Genomic DNA, 23496 nt, shown 5'->3' with positions numbered 1-23496 from the left:
AAGTCACTGAGCCGGCTACCGGCTAAGTTTGGTGAGTAACTAGTCATCCCGGTTATTTCAATCAATAAACAAAACAAATCATCATCGGCAACCAGCCAAGGCGGGTCTGACTATGGTGTTTTTTTAATATATTTTCAAAGACAGTATTTCTCAAAGAATAACGCTAAATATTAAAAAACAATAAAAGAAATTTAAAAATATACTCGACCCTTGAATTAGTGAAATTCATAATTGAATATCCCCTTAGAATCACGATCAAATAACCTATTATATTCTTTGATTTTTTATTTAATATTCAGTCTATTAAATTGTATGATATATAATTAGATTCTACCAAACTATCAGTTTTTATGCAATTTCAGTCCATAATCTAAGATGTTTAAGACTTCATATTGAATTTGGAACAAAAAATCTGGTAAAAAAAAGCATCATATAGTTTTTCAAATGTAATTAAAGAAAACTGCCACACAGTTTTCAACACCTTGAAAAATATATTACTTTATTTTTTTTATGACGATGAAAAACAAAAAAAAAAATATCTCCCACCAACCCAGCCCCCAAAGTCTGACATCCAACGGCTATGTTTTGCCCTTTAAGTAATTAGCACCACAAGATACAGATTCCTCCGTAGATTTAAAAGAATCCAAACCACCTCATCCGGTAACCAGTTGGTAGGGTAGTTAGTCTATAAATACAGAGTAACTAAAGCCGTTTTATTGTACCACTGCCTAAGAAATCTTTAGGTCTGGTTAGAAACACAGACACAGGCCGACAAAGTTTTGAGGTTTTCTTTAGATCTGTACGGGTTACTCTAGTCTAAGGTATTATCTCGTTGCTCTTTCTCTTCTATATTTAGCATTCATGCTCTCTCTTTATGGCTTTTGTTTATCAACTCTAGAAAAATGAATGTTAATGCTGGTTTTCAAATTGAAAATAGTGGTCTCTAGTTTTGGAGCGAACTTGGTTCAGACAGTTTCAGATCTGGGTACTTGCTGGTCTTTTAATCTATTAGTTTAATCAGTTTGGTTTGCTCTGCTCTCTTCTTGTCGCGTGGCTTTAAAGATTTCGTTTTGAATGTCAGTGGGTGCGGTACATGATGTCTGGAAGATTAAATTTGGCATGTGTTTTACTTGCAACATTGCAGTAGAGAGCAGTAGATCTGGTTTTTATTTACAATTTGATAGATTTCTTAGGGTTAAAAGTGTTTAGAAATATATCCAGCGGAGTCGAAAAATGTTTTTTTATAATTGGAATGGACCATTTATGGTCGCAATCATAATCGTCTCAGTGTGAGTAGCTTAGATCTGGTGTTTCTTATCAATTTCTATCGTACAATTGGATTAACAAGCTATGCCAAGAAAAAGCTAACTTTGCACTTCTACAAGTAATTGAGGCACGTTTGGGGTCTCTACGTTTGATTAATGGTAGAAAAGAAACTGTTGTAAACTGTGCGATGCACCCCTGAATTTCACTCTGTGCGTGAAGCTAATATTTTTGTTTGCCGTTCGGTACTTTCACTATAGCTTGTTAATACCTGAGTTTTACTGTCGGTAGATCTATTGTTGGGTTGTTTTCTTAACTTCTTTTTTTGACAAGCGTGATTCTATAGGAATCTATCTCATTCCAGTGCTAAAGGAATCTAATTTCTTCTTTGTTCCTTTTTTATTGCTCTCTTTCAAGAGTATAGACTTTTGAGATTTTGTCATTTCTTGTACTTGGATTATGCCCTCTTGTAACTTGTTATGTAAAGTACGAAGTATCTATATCAATCTTGAGGATATTTTTGGCTCTTTCTTCCCCGTATTCCTACGCGTAGATGGAATGTTGCCTGCCATAGTAATTAAGCACACAGTTGCCACATGTCACTATATTAAGAGGTCTTTTGTGAATTTTGTGATCTGCAGCTTGAGAAAATGGAAACCTTTCTATTCACATCCGAGTCAGTGAACGAGGGCCACCCCGACAAACTATGCGACCAGATCTCTGACGCGGTGCTCGATGCCTGCCTTGAGCAGGACCCAGACAGCAAGGTTGCTTGCGAGACATGTACAAAGACCAACATGGTCATGGTCTTCGGAGAGAACACCACCAAGGGCAAGATAGACTACGAAAAGATTGTTCGTCACACATGCCGTAACATTGGATTTGTTTCTGATGATGTTGGTCTTGATGCTGACAAGTGCAAAGTCTTGGTGAACATTGAGCAGCAGAGCCCTGATATTGCCCAGGGTGTCCACGGTCACTTTACCAAGCGGCCAGAGGAGATTGGTGCTGGTGACCAGGGCCATATGTTTGGTTATGCCACCGATGAGACCCCTGAGTATATGCCTTTGAGCCATGTACTTGCCACCAAGCTCGGGGCTCGCCTCACTGAAGTTAGGAAGAATGGCACCTGCCCTTGGCTAAGACCTGATGGCAAGACTCAGGTTACTGTTGAATACTACAATGACAACGGTGCAATGGTCCCTGTCCGTGTCCACACTGTTCTCATCTCCACTCAACATGATGAGACTGTCACAAATGATGAAATTGCTGCTGATCTAAAGGAGCATGTCATTAAGCCTGTCATCCCTGAGAAGTACCTTGATGAGAAAACTATCTTCCACCTAAACCCATCTGGCCGTTTTGTTATTGGTGGCCCTCATGGTGATGCAGGTCTCACTGGTCGCAAGATCATTATTGACACCTACGGTGGCTGGGGAGCCCATGGTGGTGGTGCTTTCTCAGGGAAGGACCCAACTAAGGTGGATAGGAGTGGTGCTTACATTGTTAGGCAAGCTGCCAAGAGCATCGTAGCAAATGGTCTTGCTCGGAGGTGCATTGTGCAGGTCTCCTATGCTATTGGTGTACCCGAGCCTTTGTCTGTCTTTGTGGACTCCTATGGCACCGGAAAAATTCCTGACAAGGAGATCCTTAAGATTGTGAAGGAGAACTTTGACTTTAGGCCTGGAATGATGACCGTCAACCTGGATCTCAAGAGGGGTGGCAATAGGTTCTTGAAGACAGCCGCATACGGACATTTTGGAAGGGATGACCCAGACTTCACCTGGGAGGTTGTCAAGCCTCTCAAATGGGAGAAGCCCCAAGCTTGAGTGATTTATCATATCCCTTTAGTTTGATGCCTGTTTTATTGGTCCTTGATGAATAATTTGACTTGTTTTCTAGCTGTTGGTCTATAATCAATAGCTATCTGCCATGGTCAACACTTCGATACCTTCCCTATTCATCCTCCTTTCTTTTACTATTTGGGTCTTTTTTTTTCCGTCTTTTTTTTTTCCCAGTGTCGGCGGTGTGAAAAAGTGTCATAATTTTGGTTGAAATGACGGCAATGGAAGTAACAAATGCCTGTTGAGCTTGCACGAGGTAGCTGTAGACAGCAGCAAAAATGTAGTCATGTGTTCTTGGACGAAACAAACTGTTGTACTCTCTGTTTTCAATCAAGACCGTTCATTACTGCATTGCAATTTGATTCGCATGGCTTTCCTTTCAGTTTTCAGCATGATATGACAGGCTGGTGAAGTTTCTCTTTCTGTGATGACACGTAATGTATATCAGCTAGATCATGTCATCAGCTCTTTATGGGGAAGCCTTATTGAAGGAATGCCCGTAAAGTTCCTAAACTGACGTCTACGATTATGAACACAATGAAAGTTATGATCGATGCCCGTACCAATCCTGATTCATATTACAAGGAGATCAGTGATGAATTTCATGATCTCCTTGGAGTCCTCAACCATCAAACAACTGAAACTCGCATTGTGTAAAAGACAATGGCACTGGGTATAAGTTTGCATTATTCATCCTTGAACTCAAATTTTAAATTATTATCCATACTTCATCTGAAACTCATGACCTGATTGAGTTTCAAGTATTCGGGTATTCATAACCCGACTCCAACCCTCTGCACAAAATCAATAAAAAACAACAAATTTCTTATCATACCATATCCTGCTTCAGTTGTTGGATGTCTGAGTTTAATATGTGCAGAATATCTGTCACTTAATTTGTTATAATGTCTCTTCAACGGTGCTCGTTAAGCTGCGTGACATTGCTGAGGCTTATCTTGCCAGCCCCGTGAAGAATGCAGTGGTCACTGTCCCTGCTTCAAAGATTCACAAAGGATGCCTGTTTGAATGTCGTATATTATCAATGAGCCCACTGCCGCTACCATTGCTTATGGTTTGGGCAAGGTAAAAAGACGTGTCTTCCTACCATTTTTAAATTTATTTCAACATTGAATTTTTAAAAATTAGGATTAATTTTTATAATTTATTTTAATTTAATTTTTTATAAAGTTATTATAGATTTATTTTTAGGTTGCATATTTGACAATTAACTAGCCGATTTAATATATTATAATCTCGATATTAAAAAAATATTTTTTTCATATAGTTTTATATTAATATTTTTTAAAAAATATAATTTAATATGGATCTTATTTTAAGTTTATAATTAAATTAAAAAATATTATCAATTTATCTATTGCTTATGATTTGATATTTAATGAATCATGTGATTAATGCATTTAGGAACATGGTACAATTCGTGTTTTTTTAAAATTTAATTTTTTTTGTATATTTTTAGATTATTTTAATGTGATGATATAAAAAATAATTTTTTTAAAAAATAAAAAAATTATTTTAAAATATTTTTAATCAAAACAACACTTTAAACCACAACCTCTATCAATCCAAAAAAAAAACACATGCTCAGCACACCTTTCTACTTGCTAGGAAAAGGCCAATCAACTGAGATGCAATCATAAAATTTTTGGACCCCTGTCTATCATTTTTATCATTTTGAAATGTAATCGGTGGAGAAAACTTCTGTGCTTTAAGCTCTACGAAAAATGTTGTCTTCGATCTGAACAAATCCGAGCAGTCTATGTTTTTCAGTTTCCAAAAGAAGAAAAAAACTGCACTTTGAAAATATAAACAAGAAGATAGTCGAAGTTAAAGGAATGCATGGACACCATTCATCGTCGTTTCACAAAACGAGATCGTCTCTCTTTTACCCATTACAAGATGGGAAATCATAATTTTGGATCCTTTAATGAGAAACTATTCAAACTACTAATAAATATGAAGACCCTTCTTGTCTCGAGCTCTCTTGGCATTACAGGGGATAGGTGCATGCACCGAAGGCTGCAAAAGACATGAGATTCATCCTTATACTGGTTAGTTGTTGCTCAATCACAAGGACAAATTGAATATCGTTATTTGAAAAATAGCCAGGTACAAGAATCTCATCAGGTGACTTACATGGGTCCTGAGTAACAACAATGCCAGTACCATTGAAATGGCAATCCCATGGGTGCTTTCCTGCAGCCTTGAAGAAGAGATTCATAGCGTAGGAGGCATGTCCGAAGGCAGTGTCTGGACGAAAGCAGCTACCACCTGGTTGAATTTGCCCACAGTCCACTCCATTTTGCCCACAGCTATATTCTATGTTGCGCAAAAGCTCAAAATTATATGCCGATGGTTTAGCAATGCACCACCTGCCCTGAACATCATCTGCCTACAGATTAAGTATAAAGCATTTATTGATTTATTATGACTTTCGAGAGGGGAAATAAATAAATAAAGGGGTGGTGTAATGCTATGGCCCAATCACAGATACATTGTATGTCCTTTACCCTGAGCTGGTCTTGGTTTCCTCCATGGCCATAGGATTGTGACTCTGCATGGTGGGAGACATACAATTTTAAGTAATACGTTAAACTTGAAATTAAAAGAAAACATATAACATGAGATGCAAAACTTGCTTACCTGTAGGAACAGCAAGACAAAGAAGCAGAGCAAAGGCCAGAGGAAGGCAGGCCGAGGGATACTTCGCAATCTCCATCTTAGTTAGATTGTTAGAGTAGCCAAGAAGTTTTGAGAGTGGATGAGTTGGCGGGCTTTGATGGGGAGAGTGTATTTTATACCTGTAAGATTAGAAAACGCGATACAGATGATTAAAATGTCAGTAAGGCCATCGTGAGGGGAGTGCCATGTTCCAAAGGGATTGCCTAGCTAGCAAGGAAAAGAGGGGAAAAGGAGCAGATAAAACAGCTTTGTAAAAGCCCAAAAGGGTACTGATAAAAGCAGAATCAATGCACTGTGCTCTGGTGGAAAGGAAGTCCTGTTGGGTGACTTGGGGTCTCGTAACTGAACAGAAATGGTCAAGCGTCTGTAAACAGGCTGTGGTTTATGCGTTGTCATTCATGCAACTTTTCAATTCTGAGTTTGGATAGTGTCTCATTCCTAAGGTCTCCAATCTCACGCACCACCGTTTCTGTCTTTGTTTTGGGTTCAATCCTCCCATTTGCCCCACAAAATTACTCAATGTCTCCAGCATCATGCTCTTGATCTCTCACATTTATGCAAAGACTTACAATTAATTTTCATGAATTTATTTCAATTAAGCATGTAAATACGATCAAGACCCATGGTTTATATTCCGAATTGTGATTCCTTTACCCACAGTTCATTGTTCTTCGTTTCCTTCTGTTTTCTGGCAATGATAAATATTGCTAGGGGTCCAAAGGGAACCTCCACTGATGCATACAGACATCAAATGTTGTAATAAGGAAGGAAAGAATGTCTAACTATCCAGTGGATAGATGAAATGTTTTGCTCACGTATTCATTCTTTTGCAAGCTGTCTTTATTCAACTTTTCTTGCTAACTAATTTCTTGAATTGTGTGAAACACGTTTATTATTTAACAAATTTATGATTTTTTTATTTTTATTTTTTAGTAAATTGCTTAGAGTTATTTATAAAATGAATGATTTTCAATATTTATTAAATAAACATCTTTGATTTTCAAATAACTTTATATGGATATTCATGATTATAATTAAAATACCTTTAGTCTTTGAACCATACAGAATTGTTTTTAATGGATTTAAGTAAATATTAATTAGGAACATAAATTGAATTACCTTTTAAAATTTATATGTACTTCACTCTTTAAAATAGTAACTACTAGAACATTTTCACTCAATATGATATTATTATGAACCTTTTTTATTTTAAATATATTTTTCAATTATATGAGATGTGAATTAAGTTAACATTATTACACGCATGAATAAAAATAATTAAATAGTATTTTTAAATAAATATTTTATTATTATTATTAGTATTCTTCCAAAAGAGTTAAAAATTAATGTAAGACAAAAAATTATTAAAATTGAACTAAGGCTTCGATTCAATAGTTTATTAAATTTTTATGTAATTTAATTATTGTTGGGTTTTAGTACTCTATTTATTTTATTGGCCCTCTTTTAAGCTTTTTAAAAATTTTGATGGTCAAAATAAAGTACATGTGTTGGATTACATAGTTTAAGAGTGATTTAATTAAGTGTTTTATTATATATTTTAGTATTTTACATGGTATCTAAATAAGAACGTAATGAAAAAAAGAGCTTAGAATATATTATACAAAATAACCTAAATTTTAGGAACTAAAATTTTTATTTTTGAGAATTTTAGCATTCTTTTTCCCCCCTAATTAGAGGTAGGTTTGAATTTTATTAATATATTATATTGTAATTATTAATATATAATTATAGATTACTGTAAATAATATAATTTAATATTATTTAAGAAGTTATTTCAAGAGCTTTCTATACCATATTGGAAAAACAACATCTTTTTATTTTTAAATTGAAGTATTTAGATATAATAGACTTTCAATACCACATTAGAAAAACAAGATCTTTTTTAAGTATTCATATAATAAACTATGATTTAGAGTTATAACTAACTAGAAAGATTGATAGGTTTATACACATAAGATTGGGTTGAGCAAGAGGAATTATAAGCTAAAAACATGGTTTTTAAAACTTTTCTAGTATTTATATAATAAATTATTATATGGGCTAATAACCAAATAGAAATAACGATATGCTCACGTGTATAAGATTAGGCTAAGCAAAATAAACCATAAACTAAAATTATCATTTTGAAGCACTTGTAATTTATTTTCCTAATAGCTATATTTTTTCCCAACAATTATTTTTCCTAACAACTATATTTTAAAAGGCTTACTGCACTCTTTTAATTCTCCATTTAATTTCTTTGTTACAAATCTTACAATTATATATAATCACCTGTATTTTTTTGAAGAGGAATATATAATTTATTTTAGGTTGTTGTACTTTTTTATTTTACTTTGCCTTCCCTCAATTCTGGTGGAGAAACCTGTTAAATCCGAAATAGCTGTCGATAGAGACAAAATTATTAATAACAATATTGTAACAGGCCTCCATTGTTTTTTTAGATTAATATATGTATTCGGATTAATTTACACATGATTAATTTTATAAATTCTAAAATTGAAAACCATGTTTCTTTTCTTAACCAACAAGAAGGGTGTCCTCTATCCAATTCCGCGTGCAATGTATGGCACCACACACTGTGTATGGAGCCACCAGAAAACAATATATGAAAAATACAAAAGAAATATTAAAAAACAAATCCTAAAATCATGTGCTAAGGAACACCCATTATTCCTTAAAATATCACTTGGGGTTCTTTATTACGTGGTCATTCGGTGGTTGCTCGAATCCTTTTGGAGTCGAGACTTGAAAGCATAGATGTTGATTCTGATTCGGAACCCCCAAGAAGCAGACCATTCGAATGAACAAGCTGTAAAGTTCCAGCTTTTTTCATTTCCCTTTTTCAAGCTTAATTTAGTACTGATAATTGCTGCAGCCCATGAAGAATAAGAACCTGCTCGGCATGGATTTGATGGAATTTTGAAAAATGGAGAGATTTCTTAATTTATTTGAGGGATCGGTTAGGGCTTTAATATATATATATATATATATATATTATTCTTTAAAAATATCTATATGTTTTCCTTAAATTAATCTTTATATTTCTACACAATTTACTCGTTTGTTAGTTTACGTACATAAATTGTCACATCTTCACCTTCTATTTTATTTTTGGATCTTAATGTTAAGAATATTTTAGAATAAGCTTTGATATATAGTGATTAAATTCGTTCTTGGTTAGATCCTAAGCAGGTTATCTATATCTAGGTGGGGCGCATGTTCACGATTAATTATATTTTTTATCCCTTTAGAAGTTCACCCCTTTAATTCTTATGATGAATTATTAAATTATATATCCACATTATAATATACATTAATTTAGCACAATGAACAGGTTCATAGCGGTCTACTAGTCTAGCTATTGGATTCAATAACTAGTAATATGCAAGCATGCAATCGTAATCCAGAGTCTCATGAGGAAGCTCAAAACCCGCTCGTTGTAACAAAACATTTTTGTACAGATTTTAGAGAAAAAATATCTTTTATAATAATCCATTTTCAAGAAATAATTTTGTTATAATATTCTTGAAAATTAAGTGGTTTAGACAATATGAAGGAAGTCGTATTTATAGTATAAAATACGACCAATTTAATATAGTTATTGTGACTTTAAACTCCAAATAAATAAATCTCCTATTAAGATTTGATTAATAATAAATAACTATTAATAAATCTGCAATATTACTTGATTCCTTGCAAGCTTTTCTTCCAACTCTTCCTTTTCCTTCCAAAATCCTTTGTTTCTCTCTCTAAGTTAATGATAGCCTCTTTCTCTGGCCTCTTAGTTTCTATGCTTCTTAATCCACAAATTTTAGTAGCAATTCCTACCCAAAAACCTCACTTCTCTTGCCATTCACCAGCTTTCTCATCAGAAATTTAAAAATGAAGAAATAGTGCCCTCCCCTCTCTTTTCATGCTGAAACCGTCGGCCAGCAGCCATAAATAGGGGAAGAATTGTTTTTCCTCAATTTACATAAACGAAACCTATTTTATTTTTAGCAAAGTAGTTTATGTAAAACCTAGCTTGTTTGTTTTTGTGTATTAAAAATATTTTTGAAAAAAATTAATATTTTTATTTACTTTAAATTAATATATTTTTAATATTTTTAAATCATTGACATGTATTTTAACATGAAAAATTATTTAAAAAATATTCGCAACCACATTGTCAAACAAGATTTAATCCAATATTAGTTAATAATATTTTTTTAATACATTTCAGCTCAATTATAATAAATTTTTTCTTTATAATTCTCACCATTTTCTTAAATATTGGGCGACTATAAGTAGGGTTTAAGCCTGCAATCATCATTATTTATTCAGAAGCATATTAATACATTAATTTGTTTGAAGTTCCATTCTTTTTTTATCTAAATATTTCCATCCTAATTTGTAAAAATCTTTCTTTAAAATAATTATTTTACCCTGTCAAAGGGTTTTAAGTGATTAATGATTTGTCATTGTTGATTAACGTTTTGTGTACTAATTTACTATTTTGTTTTATATAAGATTTAAATAAATTTATTAAAGATTTTTATCCCAAATTATATCAATTTTTTTAATAATTTATTATTTTTCAATTAAAAATCACTCTATTTAACATTGTTTTATCACTTTTTAGTTCAATTAAAAATCTAATTCCTAGAGAAATCACATCCCACCAAAACCCTAACCCTTCACCACCATCTCTTTAACCACTGTAAATGTTCACAGCTCTAGCCACCATCCAACTCTTTTGGTTTTGTTCTCATAAGGGCTATTGCCAGCGAAAATTCAAACCAGATAATTTTTTAGAAATAAAATAGTAAAAGAAAATAGGATGGAGATAGGAGGGAGGGAGGGTGGTGCACGGGGCTGGAAGGTAATATATTTTTTGAGAAAAAAAAAGTTGATATAATTAAGAAAAATAAATGTAATTAACAAAATATATTCAGTGGAAAGAAAATCACAACGTTTACTATATTAGCCATAGCCTTATATTCATCATCATCATCATCATTATTAATTTATTATAGAAATGAGCCATGTAGGGTAAATTGTTAATGACTTGAGTTGTTGCGTAGAACTCTAGAAAGAAAATGCAAAATCTTAGTCTTAAATATACAATTCACCTTCCCAAAAAAAAGAAAAAAAAGTCATCAAATTAAGAAACAGTCTTCAATTATGGAGTAAAAGATTTGCATTTTGCTTTCTTTCTTTGAACTTGACAGAATATATGTGCAGTTAATGAGCATGAATCTGGCTAAATCAACAATTCATTAATGTTAAATTGGTTTTAGCCGATGGTTACTCCTCCCGAAAAGGGGGGAGGCTATGTTCAGAAACCAAATTAACCAGAGAGTACATTAATGGTGAAGAGATTCTTATATTACTTGTACCTCAGAAAGAAAATGTTCCAAATTCAAGCGAAAGGTGGTTCTTACCATTTATATAAATTCATGTTCATTATACTGAAATACGATTCACCTAAAGATTTTATTAACAAAGTGAAAGCATTTAAAAGGTAAATCCATGCCAGCCGAAGAGTACTAGATGAGAATCGATGTACATTGAATTGGAATACGAATATGCATCGAATCCATTTAAGATACGAACTCCAAAAATACTCCTTGCATGCATCCGGATAAATATAGAAAGGCAATAATTACTCTCAAAATCTGTAGATATTTATACAGCCCATTCCCACCTTGAATCCATCAAGCAAACATCCTCGACGTCTCTATAGCAAGCCTGAATATTCCCACAATGGCAGCTTTTCAATCTCCTCTCTCTTTGGCTCTTGCAATTGCACTTCTGTGTGTTTCTAGCTTTGGCTGCATCTATGCCCGCAAGGTTGGCTTCACTGTGGACCTAATCCACCGTGATTCACCTCTGTCCCCTTTCTACAACTCTGAAGAGACTGACCTCCAGCGTATCAACAATGCTTTGCGTCGATCCATTAGTCGTGTCCGCCACTTCGATCCAATTGCTGCTGCTTCGGTCTCTCCTAAAGCGGCTGAATCTGATGTTACATCCAACGGAGGTGAATACCTCATGAGTTTATCCTTGGGGACACCGCCTTTTAAGATTATGGGCATAGCAGATACAGGAAGTGATCTGATATGGACACAGTGCAAGCCATGCGAGAGATGTTACAAACAAGTGGATCCTCTTTTTGATCCAAAGTCTTCCAAAACTTACAGAGATTTTTCTTGTGACGCAAGGCAATGCAGCTTGCTGGATCAAAGTACTTGCTCTAGTAATATTTGCCGGTACCAGTATTCTTATGGTGATCGATCGTACACCATGGGAAATGTTGCTTCTGATACCATCACTTTGGATTCCACAACAGGCAGTCCAGTGTCTTTCCCTAAAACTGTCATTGGTTGTGGACACGAAAATGATGGAACCTTCAGTAACAAAGGTTCAGGTATCGTTGGCCTTGGAGCCGGTCCACTGTCCCTTATTTCTCAAATGGGTTCTTCAGTCGGTGGCAAATTCTCCTACTGTTTGGTGCCACTTTCCTCCCTAGCTGGAAACTCGAGCAAACTAAACTTTGGTAGAAACGCTGTTGTTTCAGGTCCTGGAGTTCAATCTACCCCATTGTTATCTTCAGAAACCATGTCCACCTTCTACTTTCTAACTCTAGAAGCCATGAGTGTTGGAAATGAGAGAATAAAATTCGGCGATTCTTCTTTGGGAACCGGTGAGGGAAACATCATCATTGATTCAGGTACAACTTTGACAATTGTTCCAGATGATTTCTTCTCCGATCTTTCAACAGCGGTAGGCAAACAAGTTGAGGGACGGCGTGCTGAGGACCCAAGTGGATTTCTGAGTGTTTGTTATAGCGCTACTTCTGATCTCAAGGTTCCTGCAATCACTGCACATTTCACTGGTGCGGATGTGAAACTTAAACCCATTAACACCTTCGTTCAAGTTTCAGACGATGTTGTGTGCTTGGCCTTCGCCTCTACTACATCTGGAATTTCAATCTACGGAAACGTTGCACAAATGAACTTCTTGGTAGAATATAACATTCAAGGGAAGTCCCTGTCTTTTAAGCCAACAGATTGCACCAAAAAGTAATTCGGTAGCCATATGATAAATTAACGTTTTATTGCTTTGCGCACGTGTTAACAATATATCCACATTTGTATTGCTGGCCTCTGTTCTGAGATCAAAATCTAATCCAGTATTTTTTTTTTCCCCGTATCCTTTATCTGTGTGTTATGTTTTTGCCTTTCATCCACGGAGTTGAGTGCATGGATTGTAGGGAATGAAGGGAGAACAGAGGAAATTTAATCTCTTTTGTTAGGGTATTAAAACGAGGAAATGAAGGAGATTTAAGGACTGTTTAAGGATTATAATAATGCATGCTTAATGTTCAAAGTATTTTTCATTTAAAAATATATTAAAATAATATTTTATTTTATTTTTAAATTTATTTTTAATTTTACCATATCACAACAATATTAAAAATATAAAAAAAAATATTTTTAACAAAAATATATTCAAAAATTTTCGATACAAATTCCCAATCAAGCACTAAAATTCATATAACGCCACCCACCACGCCCACAACGGTTATAATTACTGCTGAAAGTTGACGTTGATGGTATAAATATGTCAATAACATAACTGAATCTTAACTGTGCATGTCCAAGTCGATGGTTATACAGGTAATCTCAACTTTACAGTCTAGATGCATACAAAATAATACAGACACCTATTCATTTGTCATTACAATGAGCATTAACGGGTCTCAGCTTGTTCCGTAGTCTAACAATTCCCACCTGAATGGACGGAACACATACAGCACCTCAGGACAACTCTTGAATAAAAGAGCCACACAGACACAAACCGCAGCAATTGCCACCATTGAGAACATTGCAGGCCTGTACAGCTGAGACCTGCTGGCTGTTCCATAAACCAACTTCTGACTGCAAAGCTTGCAGTTGCGCTGAATGGGTCTCAATTCTGTATGTCCAATCTCAAAGCCACTGGTCAACCCTTCATTTTGCTTCTCGTTATTGGTAATGTTACTGCTTGAAAGATTGCTAGGGATGTCAAGCACCACATGCCCAACAACTTGTCTCTTACTTTTCTTTTGTACCAGGTGGATGTACGAGTAGTGACCACGCAAGCGAGCATAATCTTCAGGTGAGAAGCCTGTGCTGTCACGGGCATTCTTCCATGCTACAATACCCACCTGAAATGTAACATTCAAGGTCTCATATAAAACAAAGACAAACTATAAATCCCCGCCAGATATGTAACAGTGATTGAGAAGCAGTCTTGGGTTCAATTTCCAAGATCTTATTCATTGACTGCTGTTAAAAAAATTTTGCTTCCTGTCCAGACATAATTTTAATATATATAAAAAAAACAACAGCAACAAATGAAGGCACTAGGAGGAATTGGAAAACCATCCACTGGCTATGCAAAATAAAGACAAGTAATATAAACCTTGAGAAGTGGAATGATAACAAAACAAAAGGCCACTATATTCAAGGCCAGAATATAAAACAATCAAATGAAGCAAGATTCGCTTCAAGACATTGTCTATCATCACTATATTGAATTAAAAAGAGAACTCTAGGAACAGTATAAAATGAGGGGAACATATAGCTAAATCAACAACTCCTGATTAACTTCTCCATCTAAAGCAATCCTACTCGTCAATTAGGTTTGCAAATCAAGCAATCAAAAAATATTAGATTATATTTCAATTACTATCACTGATTAGTGCTGTGACAACACAAGTACAAAATATTAGATTATATTTCAATTACTATCACTGATTAGTGCTGTGACAACACAAGTACGAACACAGCGATCCAGATTGAAGAGGCGCAGAAAATACAACTGGTGGTGGTAAATATTCATGCCAGAGTATAAATGCAAAATTATGAGAAAGCTCTCCTCAGAAAGTCCAGAAATTAGTTTATTAGAAAAAGAATTACCATTCCAGGATCTTCAGTTAATGCATCCAGTACATCTTCAGAACCATCTTTACCAGCTGCAATGTGAAGAGGTGTCAAACCAGCAGGGCCTATGACATCTGGCCTAAACAAAACGCTCTCATGGCTTCCACCATCCATTGCCTTGTCTTTGGCTCCAAATTTATCAGGAACATATCTTAATAGGAGCTCCACAAGAGACCTAGAATTCCTCCTCACTGCTCTGTGAAGAAGACCCATTTCTGATAAGTTCCACAAGAGACCTAGAATTCCTCCTCACCGCTCTGTGAAGAAGACCCATTTCTGATAATGCTTCATTCAGAGACAACTGGTCTCCAGTACAAACAATTCCGTCGTGCAGTATGTTCAAGAGTTTTCTCACAACAGCACACCATCCATGGTCCATGGAGAACTCCATGAGCCAATTGAATCTTCTTAAAGGGAAGAGATCCATGCTAGGATTCAAGTGGCCCAATCTAGACTTTAGCTGGCTTCTGTGAAGAAGCCAGCCCATTTCATGAATGAAGTCCATCGCTTGATTTTTGGCTTCCATTTTTTCAGTTTCCCCCAGATCCGCATCTGTTTCAGTAAACTCCAATGCACTCTCAAGCATGCGAATCTCTGAACATACATCTTCCTCTGCAACTAAAAAGGGAAAGAAGCTGCTGCTAAAGCCATGATCTTCAATCTGGATAGAAAAAAGATTGAACTTAGCATACAAAGAGGCATGTTCATAAAAGTACCAAGTACTCTACGAAAGCAAATTTCTTGAAAATATCAAAGAATCGAGATGACACAACATAGGGGTTAACTTAAAATACAGTTTCAAGAAAGAATTATCTTTGAGATGGGAATGAATTTCACTCCAGACGAGCATAGATACATCTAGTCCATAATCTCCTTGAGAAAGTAACAAAGTTATCCCCAAATCAACCCAGATATATCTAATTCACAAAGCCACATTCAAAGTACTTCAATAGTCAATCTGTTCACTTATTAAGTTCCACTTTAATAAACACTCGTATTCAGTGGAAATAAGGGGAAAAAAACCATAGATTTGAAACTAGCATAGAAGGAAAAAAAAACCATAGATTTGAAACTAGCATATATCAAATGCTGGATAAGTAAGGATAAGAAAAGAACAGGATTGAGATCAGAAGCAGAAGGCAACACCTCAATGAATCCTCTTCCAGTCAATGTTGGGATAGAGCAAGATAAGTTCACACATTGGAACTCATCATGACCTTTGAAGCTACCAACATCATCCATCAACTCCTGAGCATTATCTTGAACCATATAGTTTCCTTCTACCGCACAGAGTAATCTGAAAAACAGAAGAGGAAAGCACAAAGGTAGCTTAGTGGCACATTAAACCAACACAATTAAAAAGAGACTACACAAAATATAGGAAACCAAAGCTTCTACTAATAAAAAAGAGACTATACAAAATATAGGAAACCAAAGAAAATATAGGAAACCAAAGCTTCTACTAAACAATTCTAAGTCATATGAAAACCAGCAATCATCACCTTGTGGCAGGCCGAGACAAGTTGAAGCCCTTAATAAAAAATTTAACTTTCTCAGATGCAGATATGGCAATTGGCTTGACACTTAAAATTTTGCTATAGTTGTTGCTTCTGAGAGGTAAGGATGTATCAACAACAACCTGACCTGCAACACAAAATTCACAATATTTCATTCATAAGTCTTTTTACTACTAAGCCATTCTTCTAGATTTCTATATTACTTGAACAATCAAAGGCAACAGACCATTATAAACAAATGCTATCTGATGTTGCACCCTAATGTAGACCCATCCAGTTCTCCAGAAAGTATTGTCCGATGCATCCAGAAGCCTGCTCAAACTGGAGCCAAGATCACAGCAAAGCTATACAAATGAAAATTAAATTGTAAGGCCACAAATGTTGTCTGGAGAAGTTTGGATCAATAACAATGATCAGAGTGCATGAATCTTACTTCAGTCCACGCAGCCTCAGCCTGACGAAGATAAATGGTCAGAATGATGCAGCCAGGCCTAATATAGCTTTCAATATCAGTGGGACTGTGAGATAGCCAGTCCAGAATCTGAAAACCCAAACATTTCAGAGAATCATATTTTGTAAGGAAAGAAACATCAAACAGCAGCACTGAACAAACTAAATTTTGAGTACCTGGGAACGCAGGAGAAAAGGACAATCATTTGGTTCTTTCCCAAATAATTTAAAAACTATTCGATCTGTGCGGCTCTGAATGGTAGAAAAGGGAAAAGGTTTACTGATGAAAGTCAAAAGACAGGACACACGCTTCATCTGCATAATGAAATATAAATCTAGGAACAAATACAAGAAATCAACATTTCACCAAGTCTCAGATGAAAGGTGAGATGTTCTTCTAAAAAGAAATGCCTTACTACTTAAAACGGAGAATTTTGGGACAATTGTGCTACTCTAGAATGATATAACATCATAGTGCTAAAATATTACTTTCAATGGGACTATAGGAATATATTCTTGGTGCCAGTATACCTGAGCTTCTCCACTGGAACTAGAAGGTGACTGTGCGGAAGCTGAATCTGAATTTCTGCTGGTCTGAGGAGGACTTGACTGATGGGAGTCTTGTTGTACCCATGAAGGGCAATCAAGGGAGCTAGTCCTTGCATTCACAGGAGCAGGTGATCTCTCTATATCTTCAGTGCCTTCATCTGAGTCAATATAAATGTCATTCAAATCAAAGTTGTTCATCTTGACCTGTCCTGCAGTACTCTCTCGAACTTCTGAATACGTTGCAAAGTTGTTTGGAATGCTAGGTTTCAAGGAAGATGCGGTCTGTATGTTTGCACCATTAGCATCATGCAAATGCTTAACTTGTTGCGGCATACCAGACATAGGTACTGTCGGATGCTGTTTTAAAGGCTTTGAGGGTCCTTCACCATTTGAGAGTAAAGTTGAATCTACCGCTGAGTTTCCAAATGATGTGCTCATATCTCGAGGTTCCTGCAATTGCCCAAAGATGTTTCTTCCTCTATGTTCAACGTCATGGCTTGCAAGGCTCCTTAAAAGATGAGATAACAGATCCTGATCAGTTGTCTGGTCTGACCTATTGGCTGCAGTTCAAAAGGGACAAAATTATTAAATATCAAATACATGTTACTCATCCAACAAGATGATAAAGAGTGACCCAGGTTTAGAGGGAGCAAATGAAGCCCACAACACGAAACAGCAGATCAAGCTAATATCAATGGACAAAGTGGGAATCCTCGAGGAATTAATTCTGATAAGTTCTAATAGGAGAAGCATGGAGTTCCATACAATGCATGTTTGAGAGTATCTTCAAGAGACTTATCAACAGATAGCCACTGGTCTGATCATCATTCATCGAACTTCCATTGCCAACAGCATCAGGATTTGTCTTCCTCCTCCGTTTATTATGGCCAGCCAGACGTCTACGACAACTTCTCTTTCCTTCATCGAACTCTTGAAGGACATGAAACCTGCAAAAAAGTTGACACGGCATCGGTTAAAAGGATATTTTTGGAGGAATATAAGGTACTGCAAACCATAATATGTCAAAGATATTACTATTTATGTTCATAACATGTACCTGTTCTGGTAGGGCAGTAAATAAACAATAAAGAACAGAGCATCGAGCACTTAAACACATACCTGCTGCACTGCTGACAGAAACGCTGCATAGCATTTCCCACGAGAGCTTTGCTAGCCTTGGAATGCATCTCGCAAACCTTATGCCGCCTGTGATAGTCCTTGGCATTGCTCAGATCAACCCCACAATCCTCCACCTGACAAACTGCACGGCTCAAGCCACTCCCAGCTAATTTAGTCTTCTTTCCGATGCTTCCCTCCCAATTCCCTGCATCCATTTCACCACCAAGCTTCAAACTAAGGCCACCAGTTTCTTGATCGTTCAAATTGTCATCATCAATGACAACAACCCTTCTCCTTTTCTCCAATTCTCTCTTTCCTTTCTCAGCTCCCAGATTCACTTCATCGGAGCATGAGGATGAACTGTTGGACGAATTACCGGTGGCCAGAATTCCTGTCCCGGCCCCAAGAGAGGAAAACTGCCTACTGATACCGGCTGGTGGTACCGGATTCAAAGGGCTTGCAATAAAAAGATCGCCATCCCATTTCCAATCATTCAAATCCCATTCTAAACCTCTCTTCCCTACTGTCCGCATATCGGAGGGGGGAGTAGCATAGAAATGATGAGCTTCACCTCCAAATCTAGCCTCCATAACGAGTACCCAAAAGATCCAAAATTTCACAAACTGAACCAACAATGAGAACTAAAAAGAAAAACAGCAAAACCCCAGAAAAACTAAACCGAAAAAGACGAAAGCTTTAGATTAAAATCACACCTAATCAGCGTCGCTTCTTCCCCAAAAGTACAAAAAAACCACACCCACACACCCATGATTCCAGTTAACCGCAACCCACATACCAGATTACCCTTTAATCAAACTACCTATCCCTCCAAAACCCACTTAACAAAAAACCAAAAACCCTTAGCCGACTTCCAGCTCTAGAATTTCCTCAGTTGAATCAATCATATAAAGAAAAGTAAGCAAAAAAAGACTTAACTTGCCAGGAAGTAATTTAATAAACCTATCTAAAGAGAAGGAAAAGAGATCGGACTTGTTGCCGGAAAGTGATGTCAAGTGAGCGAAAAGTTGGTGTAATGATGACGATGATGATGTGGAAGAGATGTGGAAATGGCAAGGTGAGAGGTATAGTACATAGAAAGATAGAAGCAATCAACAATCTTTAGTGCTTTTATTTACCTGGACATGAAAGTAAAAAAAAGTAATGTAGAATTAGAGGGGGAGAGAGAGACAGCAACAGTACCATCCAACAACACCAAAATGGTGGGTCCCTTCTCACCCCGCGTGTCTATCTCGCGCTCCCCGGAACCAAAACTCACAAAAAGAAAAAGATGCCTTCTTCCTCCACCTTTTTTTCTTCTTTTTTCTGTTATTTTTCTCTCACCTCTTTTATTTTCCTCCACTTGTTAGGAGACTCCGTTTGGATAACACCTATGTTTCATAGTTTTGAAAGTTTTTTTTACCAGAAATGAAATGAAGTTTTGGAAAAGTGTTTTCGAGACTTGTTTGTAACAGTTTCAATCATGCCAAAAGACAGCTATGACAAGAGAAAGCTATCTTGGTGTTACCAGTTTGAGATCATTTGATACGATGGTGGTTTTTGTAGAGTACAGGTAATATATATATATATATTGCATTGTGTCTTTGTAAAAATTAAAATAATATATTTTTTATTTATATATTTTATTTATTGTATAAGTAAACATTTATCTCAAAACAGTTTTAATCAAGAAAATATTTTTTGAAAACCATAATTAAAAGTATTTTTTAAACCTATTTATTTAGAGTCTGTTTAGCAGCGTCGTTGTAGTTGCTTTTCAAATAATTTTTTATGCTGAAATACATGTTAATAATATTTTTTATTTTTTAAAATTATTTTTAACATCAGCACATCAAAACAATCCAAAACATATAAAATATATTAAAGTTCAGCAAAAAATAATTAAGTTTTTTAGTGCACAGCATTCCCAAACAGTATCTTAAACTATAACCGTAAAAACTACCACAATATCAAATAAATACTTAATAATATTATTAATTTGTGAAATCCAATTAACTTAGTGTAAGTGTCTTTGCTTATTAGCATGTTTTTTAAAAAACTTGTAAAGTAACAAAATTTAAAAAGAAGTGCATGAAATAATACAATTGACACATGTGCAATTATGACATGAAAAAATTATATTAAATAAGCTACATGAATTGCAATAAAAAAGGGAAAAAATTATGAAAACATATAAAAGCTTCAATTACAACACTATTAAGAATATTAAAAAAAATTGATGAAATGAATTCAAAAATATCACCATAGATCACCAAAAATAACTAGAATGAGTCATTTTTTCTTGAAATGCAAGTCACCAACTACAAGTGACCCCCTCTTCGGTCATCGTCATCACTAATAAATATTTTTAGTATTGTTAAATTTATTTTGTTAAGATTTTTTATAGTATTTGTAATATCATAATTAAATATTGAGTTAGTCCTTACCTTTTATTTTTTATCTTGTCTTGTTTTGTTTTATTCTCCATCCTAATTTTATTTTTTATTTCTTCATAATTAATTATAAAATTTTGAAAATCACAAGTTTAAAGTATTGTTGATTGGTGCAAGTGGTTTTTCAAATTTTTATAGCTATAAAAAAAATTATTAAAAAAAAACAAGATGAGGGTAAGGAATATATTAGTATAATAGGAGAATTGGAAAATAATTGTAAATATTTTATTACGGTAGATAAGTTTAAATATATTAAAAGTTGATGCATGACGCCCTCCATGGTTTCCCAACACCATGTAAATACATTTTACAGGGCAAGTAGTGTAATAATTTACAAAGCCAACAGTAGACGCCGAGAAACAGAGAGAAATTGACATGACACTTGGGATGATAGAGAAATTAATTGGGTTTGCGATGAAATTGACAATCATGATACAAGTTAGGGATTGTTTGTTAGTTTCTCTAAATATATTGATCAAGATTTAAGCGAGGTAATAGGCTGGTGATTGCGCTATGCTTCTGTCGCATTATTTTTTCAGTAAAATATTTAGAAATTGTTAGCATAATTTTCTTAAAAAAGAGAAATTTAATAACTAGGGACCAACTAAATGTTTGGCTTATATGAAAAAAAAGAGAACAATAACAAACAGAAAAACATATATATATATATATATATATATATATAAAAACATCAATAAGTATAAAAAAAAAATACACTATCAACTTCAATTGTAAAATGAAATTGAAAACATTAAAGGTTTTATAAAAAAGTTGAAAAATAATAAAAAAATTATAAGAATAATGATAAAATTAAAAGCATTAATGCATAATAAAAAAACTTGAGCATGTAAAGTTTTTCAATGCGTTGTTTTACATAAAAAAATCATAAATATAAATCGAGAAATTTATGCATATATTCAATTAAATAAATCACGAGTCATTATGTGAATAAATAAAAAAAATAATTAATAATAAATTAAAATATAACTGAAAAAATCAAGAAACTATTGTAAATTAAAATATTTAATATTATAACACATATCATTTACTTGGTTGTATTTAATGACAAAAAAAATCCACATGTGAAACTTTAGTTTTTAGAAAAGTTTAAAGGGGCATACAACGTTGTCTTGAAATCTCAAAATCCAGCCACTAGTATGGCATGAGAAATAGGGTGTTTTTTACAAAAAAACTTATTTCAGCCCATTTTTTATCAAAAACACATGGGAAACACCTATGGCATGAGAAACAAGGTTTTTTTTTTACAAAAAACTCATTTCAATCCATTTTTAATAAAAACAAATACATAGAAAAAACCTAGAGACCTTGTTAAACCAATCAATGACATCCAAAAACACAAAAAAAAAGACCCAAACCTGAAAATCAACTTAATACCAAAAAAATTATAAAGTTCAAATCTTTTTTTTTTAGGTGTTTCAATGTGGATAAAAAAAACATATAATCTTAATCTTCTCTCATCATATAAAACATTTTAACATGACAATCGACTATTTTGGTGGCCTGGTGGCCAAAATCTTTCCCAACAATATTTTTCTTTCTTTAAACTAGAATTCAGCGACCCTTCTCTCCTTCACTTAAAAAAGAACTAGAAAAGAAGAAAAATAAAGTTCGGTATCAAAATATATTTTTTAAAAGAATTATAGGGGAGGCTACTAAATAACTTAAAAAGATAGGGGGACTAAAATGAACATTTTAAACAAATTACACATTTGATACCTATTTTATTCATTTTTTTCATTTCAATACTTTGTCTTTCAACTCAACCCTCACCTTAAAAAAAGAATATGTAATTTGGCTCTAATTTTGGCTCGAAAGAGCTCAATTATGCAATAATAATAATAATAATAATAATTTAAGAATTAAATTAAAATTTATTAGGAAATTTATTATTACAATCCCTAATGAATTATGAACTAATAAACAGTAAAAACAACCACGGTGTTTTCCTTGCTTGCTAGGGTGTATTTGTGTTTTAGATGAATTTTGTGGTTGTTATTAAAAAAAAAAATTAAAATATTTTTAATTATAATTAGTTGGATTTAGATATGTATTTCGTAAAAACTGTGGTTGAAATTCATATATAGCAAAAAATATGTATAAAATATTTGAATAAAATATTTTTCATATTTGTTTTTGAGTTTAACAGGCGTTTTTAAAAAAAAATTAAAAATTTAAATTTTTTCTTCGCTTTAAATTTAAATTCAACACGAAAATTCTCTTTCTTCCTCTGTGTCCCATAATCTTGAATGTTTAATTACAGAGTTTCTTCTTTCAATCTAACTACAGTGAAGATATCCATGGCTTTGATATTTTTTCTGTTGCTTGGCCTCTTTTTACTTGACGACACATTTATCTCTAAATATGCTCTCTTGGGATGTATATATATTATAATCACTGTCCAAGATTAGAAATGATTAGACGGAAAATCTTGAAATAAACACAGCAGGTTAACGAGATGGAAGGTTCTTGATGGATTGCTACTTTTCTGATACAATACACATGTATATCCTACGCCACGAATATAAATTAAAAGAAAAGCTGAAAGGTATAGTATTTTTATAGTGGATTTGCTTTTGTTTATTGTGGATTTTAA

At 34.2% G+C, this 23496-nt stretch overlaps 3 protein-coding genes and 2 long non-coding RNA genes across 5 annotated transcripts; 2 read left to right on the top strand and 3 right to left on the bottom strand.

Moving 5' to 3' along the window:
* Positions 1 to 702: 702 nt before the first annotated feature.
* Positions 703 to 3428, top strand: LOC105136768 (S-adenosylmethionine synthase 1-like). The gene is made up of 2 exons (XM_011042229.1): positions 703 to 821; positions 1905 to 3428. The coding sequence occupies exon 2, from the start codon at positions 1914 to 1916 to the stop codon at positions 3090 to 3092; it is 1179 nt and encodes a 392-aa protein (XP_011040531.1). The 5' UTR covers positions 703 to 821; positions 1905 to 1913; the 3' UTR covers positions 3093 to 3428.
* LOC105136771 (uncharacterized) lies at positions 3277 to 4106 on the bottom strand. The gene is made up of 2 exons (XR_844415.1): positions 3709 to 4106; positions 3277 to 3650 (listed from the first exon to the last, which is right to left on the bottom strand). It is a non-coding gene; the product is annotated as an uncharacterized LOC105136771 (long non-coding RNA).
* An 837-nt stretch (positions 4107 to 4943) lies between these two features.
* On the bottom strand, positions 4944 to 5512 carry LOC105136761 (uncharacterized). Its single transcript, XR_844413.1, has 2 exons — positions 5262 to 5512; positions 4944 to 5144 (listed from the first exon to the last, which is right to left on the bottom strand). It is a non-coding gene; the product is annotated as an uncharacterized LOC105136761 (long non-coding RNA).
* Positions 5513 to 11573: 6061 nt separating this feature from the next.
* LOC105136751 (aspartic proteinase CDR1-like) lies at positions 11574 to 12896 on the top strand. Its single transcript, XM_011042212.1, has one exon. The coding sequence runs from the start codon at positions 11574 to 11576 to the stop codon at positions 12894 to 12896; it is 1323 nt and encodes a 440-aa protein (XP_011040514.1).
* A 501-nt stretch (positions 12897 to 13397) lies between these two features.
* On the bottom strand, positions 13398 to 19694 carry LOC105136742 (squamosa promoter-binding-like protein 1). The gene is made up of 11 exons (XM_011042202.1): positions 18433 to 19694; positions 18079 to 18260; positions 17296 to 17873; positions 16942 to 17016; positions 16748 to 16855; positions 16541 to 16658; positions 16300 to 16441; positions 15944 to 16094; positions 15034 to 15458; positions 14774 to 14972; positions 13398 to 14019 (listed from the first exon to the last, which is right to left on the bottom strand). Exons 1-11 carry the CDS (start codon positions 19020 to 19022, stop codon positions 13573 to 13575), a joined length of 3015 nt encoding a protein of 1004 aa, XP_011040504.1. The 5' UTR covers positions 19023 to 19694; the 3' UTR covers positions 13398 to 13572.
* Between the last annotated feature and the right edge of the window lie 3802 nt (positions 19695 to 23496).

This window comes from Populus euphratica, unplaced genomic scaffold (assembly GCF_000495115.2).
Source record: "Populus euphratica unplaced genomic scaffold, PopEup_1.0 scaffold2.1, whole genome shotgun sequence".
Taxonomy (NCBI): Eukaryota; Viridiplantae; Streptophyta; class Magnoliopsida; order Malpighiales; family Salicaceae; genus Populus; species Populus euphratica.
Note: the sequence above shows the minus strand (reverse complement) of the source record. Positions and strands in the feature narration are given on the sequence as shown.